At 38.7% G+C, this 15,526-nt stretch overlaps 1 protein-coding gene and 1 long non-coding RNA gene across 7 annotated transcripts in view; one reads left to right on the top strand and one right to left on the bottom strand.

The window, feature by feature from the left end:
* IQCH (IQ motif containing H) overlaps positions 1-15,526 on the bottom strand; it is a 193,532-nt gene that overhangs the window by 111,491 nt on the left and 66,515 nt on the right. For 3 of the 5 annotated variants that reach the window (XM_059180893.1, XM_059180894.1, XM_059180895.1), the window contains exons 7-9: positions 13,666-13,794; positions 6,699-6,778; positions 4,648-4,686 (exon numbers count right to left, since the gene is read on the bottom strand). In XM_059180893.1, the coding sequence (XP_059036876.1) occupies positions 4,648-4,686; positions 6,699-6,778; positions 13,666-13,794 (248 nt within the window). The remainder of the gene's footprint in view (positions 1-4,647; positions 4,687-6,698; positions 6,779-13,665; positions 13,795-15,526) is intronic. The other 2 variants (XM_059180897.1, XM_059180896.1) reach the window with 1 other exon arrangement.
* The window catches only part of LOC131835969 (uncharacterized), a 41,773-nt gene continuing 31,922 nt past the window's right edge, over positions 5,676-15,526 (top strand). Inside the window, exon 1 of one of the 2 annotated variants that reach the window (XR_009355432.1) lies at positions 5,676-5,743. This is a non-coding gene — a long non-coding RNA (uncharacterized LOC131835969). Of the gene's footprint in view, positions 5,744-8,082; positions 8,231-15,526 lie in introns of those variants that run through there. The other variant, XR_009355431.1, reaches the window with a different exon arrangement.

The following is a 15,526-nucleotide window of genomic DNA, read 5'->3' as shown; positions in this document are numbered from 1 at the left end:
TGTTGAGTTGTAGAAGTTCTTTATATATTTCACATACTAACCCTTTATTGGATAGATTACTCGTAAATATCTTCTCCCATATCAATAGATTGCCTTTTTGTTTTGTTGATGGTTTTCTTTGCTGTGTAAACCTTTTTATTTTTGTGTAGTCTCAATGGTTTAATTTAGTTTTGTTTCCCTTGCCAGAGGAGACATTTCTAGAAAAATGTTTCCATGGCTGGTGTCAAATTCTGCCTATGTTCTCTTCTAGAAGACATACAGATGGTCAACAGACACATGAAACAAAGCTCAACATCACTAATCATCAAGGAAATGCACAAAAAACCTGCAATGACATATCACCTTGCACCTGCCAGAATGGCTAAAGTTAAAAATAAAACAAATAACAATTGTTAGAGAGGATGTGAAGAAAAAGGAACACTCTTACACTGACGGTGGGAATGCAAACTGGTCCAGCCAAGAGGTAAACAGTATGGAATTTCTTCAAAAATTTTAAAAACATAATTACCACATGATCCAGTAATTCCACTACGGGTATTTACTCAAAGAGAACAAAACCACAATTTGAAAAGATACAAGCCCCCTCCCCCATGTTTATAGCAACATTATTTACAATAGTCAAGATATGGAAACAGCCCAAGTGTCCGTTCACAGATGAATGGATAAAGAAGATGCAGTGTACACACACACACACACACACACACACACACACTGGAATAAAAAAGAACAAGATCTTGCCACTTGCAACAATGTGTGCAGATCTAGAAGTTATTGTGCTAAGTGAAATTGACAAAGAAAAAAAAGAGACACAAAAAGCCAGATTCTTGAATACAGAGAACAAACTTGTTGCCAGAGGTGAGGTGTAGGTGTGTGGGGGTTGGGTGAAATAGGTGAAGGGGATTAAGGGTACACTTGGGATGAGCACTGAGTACTTAGAGCATTGTTGAATCAGCCTATTGAAGACCTGAAACTAACCTAACACTGTAGGTTAATTATACTTCAGTAAACAGAAATAAAGAAGTGGGCTTATTTCCTTCAGTAGGTAGGTCACATTAAAGCTAAAACTGCTGCTAGATATCACCTGGTGGTTTTCAAAGTATATATTTTCAAACCTGGAACACTTTGTTCGGAAACAATATAATCTGATTATAAAGAGGGACACAGTTAACACAGCTGCTAGGGGTGTGAGGGGTCTAGAGCCCCACCTACTGGGAACTTCCACATTTTTCCTTTTCCTGGGGGTCTTAGGGTGAGCGTTGTAGGGGCTATGAACGTTTTGTGAAAAACCGTGCTGGTCTAATCCCCTCCTTCTACAGATGGGAGGAAATGAGACTGGACAGGGACAGTGTCACTGTCACACATGTTGCTTCTTTAAAATAGTTCAGCTGACTCACCTAGAAAATAGTCACGATTTTTTAACAAAAGGATCAAGAGTAATACACTGGGGAAATACTAAAGAAAGTAACAATGTAACAATGACTAAGAAAAGCAAGACTCCATAATTGACATTAAAGTTTGTCACCCAAACCTGTTCTTTGTGTAGCAAAGGAGATTTTATGGAGAGGTATGTCTTTTGAAATAGGATTTTCTTTTATTTGTTTTTTCTCCAATTTGGAAAATAGTTTTGAAAATACAGGGAAGTACAGAAAAATACTATAAAAAACTACCATGGGCATATGTTAATCTTTTATCTTCTTTGCTATATGTGTGTATATGTGTGTGTGTGTATTTATATAAATACGTATATATATATATATATATACATACATATATACATATGTACATACATATATATACACACACGTGTATTTATATATACACACATACATATATATATGTATATGTATATTATATATATCTGTGGCTCATAAATGTAAGAAAGCAAGCTACAAAAGTCCAGTAGTTTAAACCAGAGGAATCTACATGAAGATGAAGTAAATAACATTAGATAATATAAAATATTTATTATGTATATGTGAGATATATATATATATCTCCAAAGCAAAGAAGACAAATATATATATTTAAAAATATATATTTTAATATATATTTATATTACTATAATATAAATATATTAATGTAAATATAAATTTATATTTACATAATGTAAATTTATATTTACATCAATATATTAATATAAATATATGTAATATATATTAATATATATTATATATGTAAATAAAATATGTAATATATATTAATGTAAATTTATATTTACATTAAATATATAAATGTAAAATACATTTTACATTTTAAAATATAGTATATTTTATATATTTATAATTATTTATAAGATTTAGATATATTTAAATTATTTATATATGTGTTGAAAATTTTTTTAAAAGCACATAAGGTACAATTGAAATTGTCTTCCTATTTCTTTTTAGCCCTTTCTTTTCCCTCCTCCATTTCCAAAAGCAAACATACTCATGAATTAACCTGGACCCTTATGTCCAATAAATATATTTGTTTGCTTGTTTTACCCATAAAAAAGATTTTTTATTATCAAAATATTCATTGAAATTAAGTGGATCTTCACATAGTTAACATGACTGCCTTGAGATAATAAAAAGATATATTTCCTGAAAGAGGCAGTTTTAGCAACTTTAACCACATGTGAACTAGAGCCCTGAAAAGACTGGCCTTAGATTTCTGAAATAACTACAAAATCTACCATGGGGATTATCTTATTCCTTGGATCCTTGTGCAGGGCCTGTCTCCACTTTATCCTTTCACTTCTTGAGTCTTGGTTGCTTGGTTAATGAGCTAGAAGACAGAAAAGTCTCTTAAAGTCAGAGCCAGCAAAAGCAGACATGACAGCAGAGGTGACAAGCAGTGTCCTGAGTATGAAGGAAACAAATGAAAAATGACCAGAAACGGGCTCTCTGCATATGTGGTACTGGGGAGAGAAGATGTTAGTTATATCAGGGAGGCAGAGAGATGGGATCTTTTAGAAAGATTTCCACCAGAAATGATTGGAAGTTTAAAAACTCTCTAATGCTTTGGGGCTCTGGCTGCTGCATGGCCCTGTTCTGTAGGCTGGCTCTGTCACTTACTAGGTAGTTGACCTTAACTTCTTCATATTTGGGTCCTTCCATGAAAATGGGAATAATAATAGTACCTACTGCACAGACATGTTGTCAAATGAGGTGAGCTAATAAAGCATAGGAACCGTGGAGGGCACAGAGTAAGCACGTGATACGTACAAGGTGCTAGTAGTTAGTAGTAGTGGCAGTGGTTGTAGTAATCAGTAGTAGTTATCATCCTAGTGGTGGTAACATTTGGAAAACCAGCTCATGTGGAAGAGTTCATAACCTTGTGTCCCCCCCATGTGGGGACTCTGGAGACTCATTCTGTCATCTGGATCCCCTGCACCCTTTGACCAACTGTGTGGGCCTGGGGACAATGACAGTACGGAGGTTCTAGGGCTGCTGTGAGCATTCGGGGGTGTGTGGAAGGGGCTTCCTGTCATGTTCTAAGAACAGCCTCAATCACCTTTCGCTGTTCTAAATCTTCCAGATACATCATGCCTACTGTTCTTAAAGCACATCCTTTTTAAAGTGTAGAAGCAAGCTCACAATTTCCCCCAAGCAAGAAGTCAAGGGAAGCAGGAGGAAGGTTCTGAGTGCATTGATTAGTTTACACAGGAGCAACCTGTCTCGGTGCCGAAGTCCCGTATGCAGTCATTGTTTTAAGAACAGCTCTGTCTAGTCCCACTCTTGCAGAAGTACAAGGAGACCCAAAAGGTGGACTCTTTTTCCTTGAACAGGGGTGGCTAAGCTCACTGTGAAATTCTTTCTGATAAGATCCCCAAAGGAACAGAGGCCTAGAAGATGTTTTTAAAAATAAGCCAGTGAATTCTGATAAGTGCTTTATAATTCCAGAGTATTTCCACACACATTAACAGCGCTAATATAGCAAACTTCTAGGAGAAGAGCTATTATCTCCATTTATCAGAGGAGGAACTGAGGCACCGAGAATTTCAGTGACTTGCTCAAAATTCCTCTATTAGTAAGAGAAGAATCCAGCTCTTCCCTGCTTCAAGTACAGAACATTTATGACTCACGCATGACCCAGTGGAATGTTCTTTACTGGCACGTACTTGTCTGTGGGAACGATGTCATTCCCCCAAAGTTTTTGTTACCTTATTGGTTTTAGGCAGCTTCGTTCTGAGTCTCATACCCTTACCAGTGACCTCATTTATGCAGCGTGTGTGTGTGTGTACGTGTGTATGAATGCGTGCGCACGCACACACACACGTATGCACATGCTGGGGGCCAAGTGAATTTTTTTTCGCATTTTATTCCTTTTCAAGTGGACTTTCAAAAGATGAGGATCCTAGATTGAGGTTGAAGACCATTGTTATTCAGCCAGATTTTGAGGATGTTAAATCACATTTCTGGGTTGAAGCCTGGGAAGTAATTCAATCCTAACTGAAGGGGGTAGGGAAGGTTTTTCACTTTAAATGAACCTTTTTCTTTTTTTTTTTCTGAAGGCATGATCTAATTTCTTTTATAAAAGAAGAGCAAAAGAACTTTCGCTGCAGTCTCCAGCTGTCACCAGCCTCCCATACTTTTGCCCTGCAGCAAAAGGAAGGGACATCAGGTGACAAACCCCAAATTTCAACTAGTCACACAAATTACAGACCTTCTTATCATGATGTCCTCTTGACCTTTTGCCTTTCCCCTACAATGAAGAATGAGACACAGTTTAAATCAAAATGACTCTCATGGGCAATGTTACAAAACAAATAGCACAGAGCCTCCCCCCACCTCCTTCCCCCAGCTTCCCCCGCTGGGCCAGCCTGTTCCCTCTTTCTATGCAGGCAGGAGCTAATAATTAGAAAGACCTTTCCCACCCCAGACGATGCTGCCTTGCTTGCCAAGAGCCCTGTTTGATTTGAAGAGAGAGTTTGACAAAGTAAATATTTACAACAACAACTATAGTCAGATGCCAAGTCCCACTTCTAGGGGATACTGAAAGGAGTATTTCCAAGAAAGGGCTTCTCCGTGTGGCACCGCGCCATCCAATGGTGGACGCTGACCTAAGGTCTGTTCTGGCTCCATCAGGGTTTCGGTGAGCCTTTTCACTTCCATGCTAGGATGTTTTTCACAGAGCATAGGAATAATTACATTTACCATTGAACAGCCGATTCAGCAACGTACCAATTCGAGACCACAGGAAAGAGTCTTTATATACGACTGCCCCAGCACTAGGGGAAAGCTTTGTGAAGTCAGCAGAGAGGATATTAAAGGCAGGGCTAATTAGCCCTCCAAAAGTGTCTTTATTAAAACAAAACATTTTTTTCGGATTCAGATCGATTACCGCAGAAAACCTAGTGATGTTTGTATTACCTGTAGATCTGTTGTCTATAACACTGTGGGACTTGAGAGCTCAAACATGGTGAGAATCAAAACAGGTGCCCCCGCCTGTTCCCATTATGCACATTAGCCCGTGGCCTTCGCACAGCCTGTTAAACAGCTGAATTTGAAACAATCGTGGTGCAGGCCAAACACTAGCCCGAAGGCCTGTTTGTCTAGGGACTTGGCCATTTACATCAGTTTTTTTTACCCACATTTTTCATGAAACACAAATATTTGCCATGGCAACTGGGGTGTCACATGACACGCTGCTACATAAACAGCTTGGAAATCTCTTAAGGGGACACAGCCCACCAGGGCTGCAAATGCAGGGAAAGCATCTTGAGGAAGATGTGGGTGTTAAGAAGGTCTGGGAAGAGCAGGTAACAATCTACTACGTAGAGACAGTAGAATTCATTTCTTCTCTGCCACTCTTCCATTTCTCTTTCTACCTTGCTTTTTTAAAATTTTTTTAACGGAGCAGCTATAAATATGACCACATAGGGTAAGCTCAGAAAAACACCCTGCCAGCTGTCTCCTTTTTCTGGTGAAAAGTTTCAATTATCACAACTCTGTGGCTTATAAACCTAAGAAAGCAAGCTTCAAAAGTCCAGCACCTTTAAACCTGGACAATCTCCAGAAGAATTAATTATGTTCTACTGTGAGGCCCTAATGTTAGAGAAGACCGAATTTCTTCCCTTTCCTCATTAGAATATCTTTGCAAAGCTGAAGAGCTTGCTTTTTATCCTATGCTTAAAGACAATGAAGTAGAGTAAAACCTCATAAGAACATACCCTGTCCAACATGAATTTGGATATAAAGCAATAGCTATCATATTTGGGACTCTTGACCCTGTTAGTAATATAGGATGGCCCAGTCATTTAGTCACAATGTGACATGATTGAATTTTTTAAGACCCCGTGGATACTGTCATGAAAAAGTTTGCCATGCCGTACATTGAGGTACAAACAGCAATCCCCCTTTAAAAATCAAATGCTTCCCAGCAGCCAGAATAGTATTTATTTCTATATGAAAGTTACAACTCTGTCATATGTGCATATTACTAAACATCTCACTGAGAATATTGTATTTAACAATTTTCTTCTGTTAGTTAAAAGCATGAGGGGCGCCTGGGTGGCTCAGTGGGTTAAGCATCTGCCTCGGGCTCGGATCCTGATCTCAGGGTCCTGGGATCTAACCCAGCATTGGGCTCCCTGCTCAGGGGTGAGTCTCTGCTTCTCGCTCTGCCCCTGCTTCCACTCATGTGCGCTCTCTCCCTCTCTCTCTCTCACATAAATAAATAAATAATCTTAAAAAAAAAAAAAGAAGTATGAATACCTTTGATCTTTGTTTCTTGGAAGAGAACTTCTTTGCTTCCACGGGAATCAGCTGTGGTTTTGGAAGTGTAGCCAAAGGGGCTGTGGATGGAGGTGGGGTATTGTTACCTCTTCCAGAAAAAGGCTGAGTCACTGGGTGGATACTATTGGGTCTGCCACTTGAAAGTCAAATGGCTCTGTCACTGTTCACTATTGTCTTGCCTGTATCAATTCAATGAAACATTTGTGATCATTGATTTCAAAAGGAAAGCCCAAAGCATGGGATGGCAACTGTTCCTTCAGAATAGAACTCATTTTGTGCACACTCCCCAGACAGAAAGGCACATCTTAAAAGCAAGCGCATTAAAGAGTAATATTTGTCATATAAAACGTTTTGTGTGGTCTCCCTGGGTGGCTCAACTGGCTAAGCGTCTGCCTTTGGCTCAGGTCATGATCTTGGGGTCCTGGGATCCAGCCCAATGTTTGGCTCCATGCTTTGTGGGGAGTCTGCTTATCCCTCTCCCTCTGTCCCTCCCCCTGCTTGTGCTCTGTCTCTCTGTCTCTCTCTCGAGTAAAATAAATAAAATCCTCACAAAATTTCTGCTATAAGATCTCTTCAAATAGCCATATTCCCAAGTTCATTTAATAAGGAAGTTAATATAACTGTACATGGGAGACTATTGTGTGGTCAGTAAAAAAGATGATTTTGAAGAATTTAAATGGGTTGGGAGAAATAATACAAGTGAAAAAACACAGGAAATATCATTTATGAAATTAATTAAATCTCAGAGCAACAATGTTTAGAGAACACATCTGGTCCATAGGTGGTAGGCCTCCCTGCTAGACAATGCTTGGGAGAGAAATCACATCTCTCCTGTCACCTAGCAGCAAATCCAACTGCCCTTTACAGATAGCTCAAGTGTGACATTCTCAGGGGTGAAAAATCCAGATACTACTCTTTCCAAGAAAGAAAACAAAAATAGTTTATTTAAATAGTAAATTGAGTCAAAGAAGTGAGGCTTCTTTTAACTCCCTGAGTCCAACCCCTTTTCTGTCCATTTCATCTGAGAAAGAATGGACAGACCCCGATCAAAGACAGCACACCAGTGCACAGTTTGGACCCAGTTCACATTTCACAGGTGGGCCACAAGCAATCTCTCCGGCCATCTCTTAAAAAGTAGTAGGAATTCCAGAATCTAATAATAAAATCTATCTCCACAGAAGGCATTTGTTGGTTGCCTCTTGGAGCAAGCTGGTTTGACCTGGTTTTCTGTTTTCTTGGCTCATCCCTTCCTGGAGCCTGGCAGTTGCCTAGACTGTGTGAAGACTCCTTTTTTTTTTTTTTTCTTAGATTTTATTTATTTATTTGACAGAAATCACAAGTAGGCAGCGAGGCAGGCAGAGAGAGAGAGAGGAAGGGAAGCAGGCTCCCTGCTGAGCAGAGAGCCCAATGCAGGGCTCGAGCCCAGGACCCTGGGACCATGACCAGAGCCGAAGGCAGAGGCTTAACCCACTGAGCCACCCAGGCGCCCCTGAAGACTCCATTTTAAACCTGTAAGTTTTGCCTTGACCTCTATGCTCTCCTACCCTGTTGTTCACTTGGACTACGTCCTCCCACATCTGAAGACCGCTCCACACCCGGCACTTGGGCTACTTGAAATCCACAGATTCACCCGTAAAGCCCTGTTATTCCCGGTGTCTGCAGGCTCAGTGTACTGTTGGTTAAACTATCAGGTTCCTGCAGATGAGTGTGAGATTTATGGTTAAGTTCTGACATTGAAACAGAACAGCAGCTGACAAGTTTTTGAGTAGGCATAATTTTGAAAGAATTTTAGTAAAATTTTAATGAAATTTGGTAGATAAAAATCTAAAAGATTTGTAATTTCATATGGGTAATCCACAGTTAATGGTATATCTAAAATTTTAAAAAAAGTTTTTATTAGTTACCTGCAGAAATTCTGTCACTGAATTATAACTGCATGTAGCCTTAAGTTTTTTGGGATACATATGTTTGAAGAATGTGCATCTCCAACAAAATTTGTATCATAAGGTACTGCCTATATTTTGCTATTCAATTTTCCTTCTGGAAATATCTGTATGATAAACTTTGTCGGAGTTAAAAATATCAGGGGGAAAAAAATCTTGTCTTTCTGGACAACCCTGTATGCTTCTATGTTAGTTCCTGTTATGTACATGCCCAGTAACATTTCTTTCTTGCTAATTTTAAAACATATTCTTTTTTTAATGTGCCCAGCTCCAAAGGACACCAGATTTAGCAAACAAAATTTTTAGAGGACATAAAGTTACATTTTAATTTTAGATAAACAACAAATAATGTTTTAGCATAAGTATGGCCCAAATAGTAAATATATTTAATATCCAATGAAGAATTTTTATGAATGATTGTAAGGAGCATAACTTATTGTGTAAGAATTCGGTGTAAGTATGTCCCAAATCCTAACCTTAACCCTAAACCTAACTCCAGCCCTAGAGATTCACTTTCTCAGCCTTTCTTAGACCTAACAGTAGCCATATGACCAGTGAGATGTAAGGGGAAGTCCATCCAGGGGCTTCTGGGAAGAAACTGGTAACCACTGCATTCCCCTCTTTCTGCCTCGAATGTGTACATTAAGGCCCAGATCTGTAGGAGCCATCACAGAACCAGGAGGTGGCAAGCATGAGGTTGAGCTCAAACATCCAAAGAAGATAAAACAGAAAGAGAGCTATTTCGATTCTTCCATTGAGTACCACCAGCCCTACGCTGCCTACTCCCTGATTTCCAACTTGTAAAACAAATGAACCCCTCTCATTGGTTAAATCACTGGTAGTTAGGTTTTCTGATATTTGCAGTCCCATACGTTCCTGGCCGATGCCCCTTTCTCCCTCCCTCTTTGTCTCCATTCCATTCTTTGTCTTACTGTGTGTGCTAGGGCCTCAAGGACGTGTTCAGTGATGGTGGCAGTAGTGGTCATTATTGAACTGTCTCTGCTTTTAATGGCAAGATAGAACGCTCCTCAAGTGTGCCTACTAAGAATATTGGTTCTGGGGATTTGGCTGAAGGCAATAATCAGGGTCAGAAAATCCTCTTATACTTCTACTTGGCTCAGGGGTCTGCCCCATTATTAATGTTGAGTTGCATTACATGATTTTTAAATTTTCTCACATAGGGAGATGATCATAGGATTTTTCTTTTTTAATGTAATTGATTTCTAGTTTCATACCATTGTGATTAGAAAAGAAGCATGGTATGATTTCAATTATGAGCAGGGGGCCTGATGTGGGGCTCAATTCCAGGATCCTAGGCTCATGACCTGAGCTGAAGGCAGATGCCTAACTGGTGCTGAGACACCAAGGTGTCTCAAGCATTTTTCAATTATCTTAAATATATTAAGATTTGTTTTAATATATACTCCACTAGTAACTAATGATGTTAAGCATGCTTTCACTTATGTATCTACCACCCATATGTCATCTTTGGTAAAATTTCTACTTTAATCCTTTGTCTATTAGGTTATTGGATTGCTTATTTTCTTATTGAGTTTTGAGAGATTTTTATATATTCTGGACAAAAATTCTTTATCGAGTATGTGTCTTGAAATATGAATTCTGAATCTGTAGCTTTTCTTTTCATTTGCTTAATACTGTCTTTAAAAGAGTAGAAGTTTTAAATTTTGATGCAGTCCAATGAACCCATTTTTTACTTTTATGGATTTACAGTAATTAAAAAATCTTTGCCTAACCCAAGGAAACAAAAATTTTCCCCCTTTGTTTTCTTGTAAAAGTTCTTAGTTTCAGACTTCACATTTAGCTCTATGATCCATTTTGAGTAAATTGTTATACATAGTGCAAGGGATGGGTCAAAGTTCTCTATAGGTCTATCTTCAGTTGTTCCAGCACCATTTGTTGAAAAGACTATTCTTTCTCCATTAAATTGACTTTGTGTCCTTGTTGAAAATCAATTGACCATATGTGTAGATGTACTCCTGAACTCTCTTTTCTGCTCTGTGGATCTCTGTATTTATCAGTTTGCTAATACCACACTGTTCTGATAGCTATAACTTTATCCTAACTCAGATAACATGAGTCCTCCAATGTTACTTTTCTTTTTCAAAATTCTTTTGGCTATTGTACCATCTTTGCTTTTCCATATAAATTTTAGAATTGGCCTGTCAATTTCTACAAAAATATTCTTTTGATCTTGATTTGGAGTGCATTGAGTATATAGACAACTTTGGGATGATTAGCATAACAATATTGAGTCTTTGAATCTGTGACCATGGCCTACCTTTCCATTTATTTAGGTCTTACTTGAATTTTTTTTTAGTTAGCATTTTGGAGTTTTAATATTCAGATCTTGCACATCCTTTTTAGTTTTCTGCCTAAGTATTTAATTATTTGGTATTATTTTAATGGCATTGTTTTTGTTGTTGTTGTTGTTTTAAGTATACACTACACGTGGAGCTCAAACTCGTGACCCTGAGATCAAAATTCACACGCTCTATTGATTGAGCCAGCCAGACACCCTGGCATTGTTTTTTAAAATCCAATTTCCAATTGTTCATTTCTAGTGTATAGAAATTCAATTATATTTTATATGTTAATTTGGTATCCTGAAACCGTGCTAAACTTTCTTATTTATTCTATTATCTTTTTTTTAGATCTTGCAAATTTTCTATGTAGTAATCATTCTGTTCCTAAAGAGAGACAGTTTAATTTCTTGATTTTTTGTTCTTTTTCTTACCTCATTGTATTGGCTAGGACTTTCCATACAATATTGAATATGTGTGGTAAGAGTGGATGTCCTTGCCTTGTTCCTGATCATAATTATAGAGAATGCAGTTGGTCTTTCACTATTAAGTATGATTTTAGCGGTGGATGCCCTGTATCAGGCTGAGAAAGTTCCCTTTTATTTTTAGTTTGCTTAGGGTTTTGTTTTTTTTTTTAAGTATTATTGTTGAATGGATGTTGCATTTTATTTTATTTTTATGTATTAAGATGGAGATGGTCATATGGTTCTTCTTCTTTAGTCTATTGATATGATGATTTACATTGATTGGTTTTTTTTTAATTTTTAATTTTTTTATTTTTTATAAACATATAATATATTTTTATCCCCAGGGGTACAGGTGTGTGAATCGCCAGGTTTACACACTTCACAGCACTACATTGATTGATTTTTTTAAGTGTCAAAACAGTCTTGTATTCTTAGGATAAACCCTATCTGGTCATGATATATTATTCTTTTTTTATATTATGGAATTCAATTTGTTAATATTTTGTGGAGGATTTTTATATGTATTTTCATGAAGGAAAACAGACTGTGGTTTTCTTGTCTTCTAATGTCTTTAGTTGTGATATCAGGGTGAATGGTAATCAGGTAAGATGGTCTGAGGAGTGTCTTCTCTTTTCTATTTTCTGGAAAAATTTGTGAGGAATTGGTAATATATCAACCTCTTGTTTAAATCTTTTAGTGGGCTCTTATTATACTTAGTTAAATCCAACTCCTCATCATGGTTTGCTCATTCGTGTTAGTTCTGCTATAGTAAAATATGTTTACAGGGAAAGATCCTAAAACACATAGAGTGGTTTAAACCAATTAAGAGTTTATTTCTCTCTCACACAAGAGTTGAAAGGAAGACGGTCCCAGGTTGGTAGGGCAGCTCTGCCGGATTTGGGAGATGGAACATGGAGTTCCCCCTGTGACTCTCAAGTGCTTCCCTATCACATCTGCCTCCCAGCTAGCCAGAGAGAGGAAAGGAAAGGGGGAGACCATGCTCCTTTCCTCTTATAGGCTCAGCCCAGAAGTTTCTCTTCCTACTTTGCTTTCTTCCTCTTTGTCCAGAACCTGGTCACATGGCACAGCTAGCTGGAAGGAAGCCTGGGAAATGTTGTCTTTAGCTAAGCTGGCATGTGCCCACTCATGGCTCCATTACTGTGGAAATAGGGAAGAATGAAAACTGAGGACAACTCGTATTCTCTGCTCCAGGCTATGTCATGTCATTGCCCTCTATTTTCCAGCCTCATCTCCTCCCTTCTCTCCCTGGCTTTTGGCTCTCCAGCTATACCACCCTTGCTCATTCCCTCTTTAGTCCTTAGGCCCTTGTATCTGTGCTGGCCTATATCTAGAATGCTTTTCCCTAGATCTTTTCATGACTGGCTTCTTGATCGTTTGTACCTCAACTCACCTCAACTCAAGCATTATGCATGTTCTGAGAGGCATTCCCGACCCTTCCCTCACAAGCAAAGTGACTACTTCCTTATCATTCTCTCATTCGTGTTGTTTTATCTCTAGAACTTAACACTAGCTCAAATTCTCATTTACTTACCTGCTTGTTATCAGTTTCTCCCATTGGAATGTAAGCACCATGGGGGCAGAAATGTTGTCTGAGTTATTCTATTCTCTGTTGGATCCCCAGCCCTTTATCAAAGGTTGCTACCTTTGATAAAGCATGCATTCAACAAATATTTGTTGAACAGATGAATTCATTTAGCCCCAACCACTTTATTTTACAACTGGGGAAGCTGGAGCCCAGACAAAGGAAATGGCTTGCCTGAGTTTCCACAAGTAGTAGAGTCCCATGTTGGCACTTTTCTTGAACACCTGATTTCATCTAGGCTCTTCTTTGAAGTCTATTATCTCCCCCCTCCACAACTGTCCCTTTGAACCCCTGTAGCACTAGACTTTAACATCCATTGGGTTTTTATGCTATGCTTCTTTGTATTGTTATTTATCTTTGTTCTGTCTGTCTTGTTTTCCCAACCAAGCTGCGAGTCCCCTGAAAATACCAACCTTCTAACCCAACAGGCCGTGTGTCAGTATTCGATGAAGAGACTAAAGTTACTTTATTCAGTCAAGTGAAACTCAGAACTGTTACAGCTGTCATCTTGTCCTATGATTGCATATACAAGTTGGATACTGGGAGACTAGATTTTGGTGGGAGGTAATTCCTGTGTATCCCCACTTAAGCGTTCAGGCAAGACTGTCTTACCGGCAGTTGGGATCTTATGTGCTTCATCAAAATTATGCAGAGGAGCTGCTCTTGGTACAATGGGTGGATTCTGAAAGGTAATCCTTGCTGTTGGTGGAATCAGTCCTCGTTCAATCATACTTAATATCCCTGAAAAGGAAGGTTAAAAGAATATGATTTTAACTCTAAGCATTTCTACAAAGTCTGAGCTCTATGAATTTCGCAAGTGTAACTTACTCTACTCATCTTATTTTTGAAAGCACATCTAGTGCCTTAATCCTTTGGATGAAGAAAACACATTCTTTTAAGCTTAGTATTCTAACCCAAGATAAAATGGCATTTCCCATAGTGGTATTATTAAATAAACTGTATTAAGATAATTTCAGGATGCCTGGGGGCTGAGTTGGTTAAGCATCTGCCTTTGGTTTGGGGTCATGGTCCCAGGGTTCTAGGGTAGAGCCCCACATGGGGCTCCTTGCTCAGTGGAGCCTCTTTCTCTCTCTGCCTCTGCCTGACACTCCCCCTGCTGTGCTCTCTCTGATAAATAAATAAATAATATCTTTAAAAAATTTCATTTTAAGGTAGAAATATAATTTCAGTGCGATCTCAAACTTCTTTATACATAACATTTCCAACGATCGATAATATTGCTATTCTTTTTAAAATTTGGAGAAATCAAATATACAGTCTTCATAACCAAGGAGAGAAGAAAGAAAATCTATGTGCTTGTAACTATTCCCCTGTTGTTACAATGAGTCATGTTTTATAAAAGAAAGTTATTTTTAGGGGCGCCTGGGTGGCTCAGTCAGTCAAGCAGCTGACTCTTGATTTCAGCTCAGGTCATGATTTCAGTGTCATGAGATTGAGCCCCCCCATGCTGGGCTCCATGCTGGGCGTGAAGCCTGCTGGAGATTCTCTCTCTCCCTCTCCCTCTGCCCCTCACATTCTGCTCTCTCAATCTCTCTAAAAACAAAACAAAACAACAACAAAGAGAAACTCATTTTTAGACATATCTCACATCACCAGAAGATGTGATTGCCCAAATAGATGAATTTAGTGTAACTGTGCAACATGGATAGTATTAACGCACCTAATTGACAATTCCTAGAACTCGTACTATATCCGCATGGCTGGGACCAGCGCTTTTAAAGGCCAAAAGACTGTTAAATAAATTAATTAATCAATCCAGGAGGAATTGAGCAAAGCCTTCTGGCAGGTGTAATGCTTTCATTAAGGTGGATCTATTGTGTGGAAGCCAGAAAGCCAGGGAGGATGCGAAACACCCTTGTGATAGGGCTTCAGCCTCTTGTTGCTCTCATGTAATAGGAAGGACAGTAAGGCACTCTGGGTCTCAAGGAAACCCTCGTCTGCATGCCGTGTACCAAGCTGGACTAAGCTGAAGAAGTTGGCCCAGATTCTAAGGGGAGCAAATATGGTTTCCATTTGCCTGGGGACCTCGATGACAATATTATGTTGTTATTAAGGATACTGAAGTCTAGTATTACAGGAATTCAGAGAAAGGAACACTGAGGGATTGGGGAGCTGGAGAAGACTTCACTTGTAAAACAATGATTCCAAAGAGAAATCTTCAGTTTGCTTACTGCAGGATCATTTTGGGGGGGTGGATTTCTTATTAAAATGAAACTCCTGGGCCCTCTCCCGAGCCTGTCTAAATTTCTGAGGTCAGGGCCTGGGGATCTGCAGTACTGAAGCCTCCAGGACATAATTTATGTGTCCCCTGAAGTTTGAGAATTGGTATAATTGGGGCCCAGTAATCTATATTTTTTAGTAAGCATTCCAGGTCAATCTTGAGTACTTCTAAAATGTAAGAACTGCCCATCCAGAGTGCAACTCTTTAAGCTCCATTTGAAATGAGGGCTTC

The sequence above is a fragment of the Mustela lutreola genome, chromosome 7 (assembly GCF_030435805.1).
Source record: "Mustela lutreola isolate mMusLut2 chromosome 7, mMusLut2.pri, whole genome shotgun sequence".
In the NCBI taxonomy this organism is placed as follows: domain Eukaryota; kingdom Metazoa; phylum Chordata; class Mammalia; order Carnivora; family Mustelidae; genus Mustela; species Mustela lutreola.
Note: the sequence above shows the minus strand (reverse complement) of the source record. Positions and strands in the feature narration are given on the sequence as shown.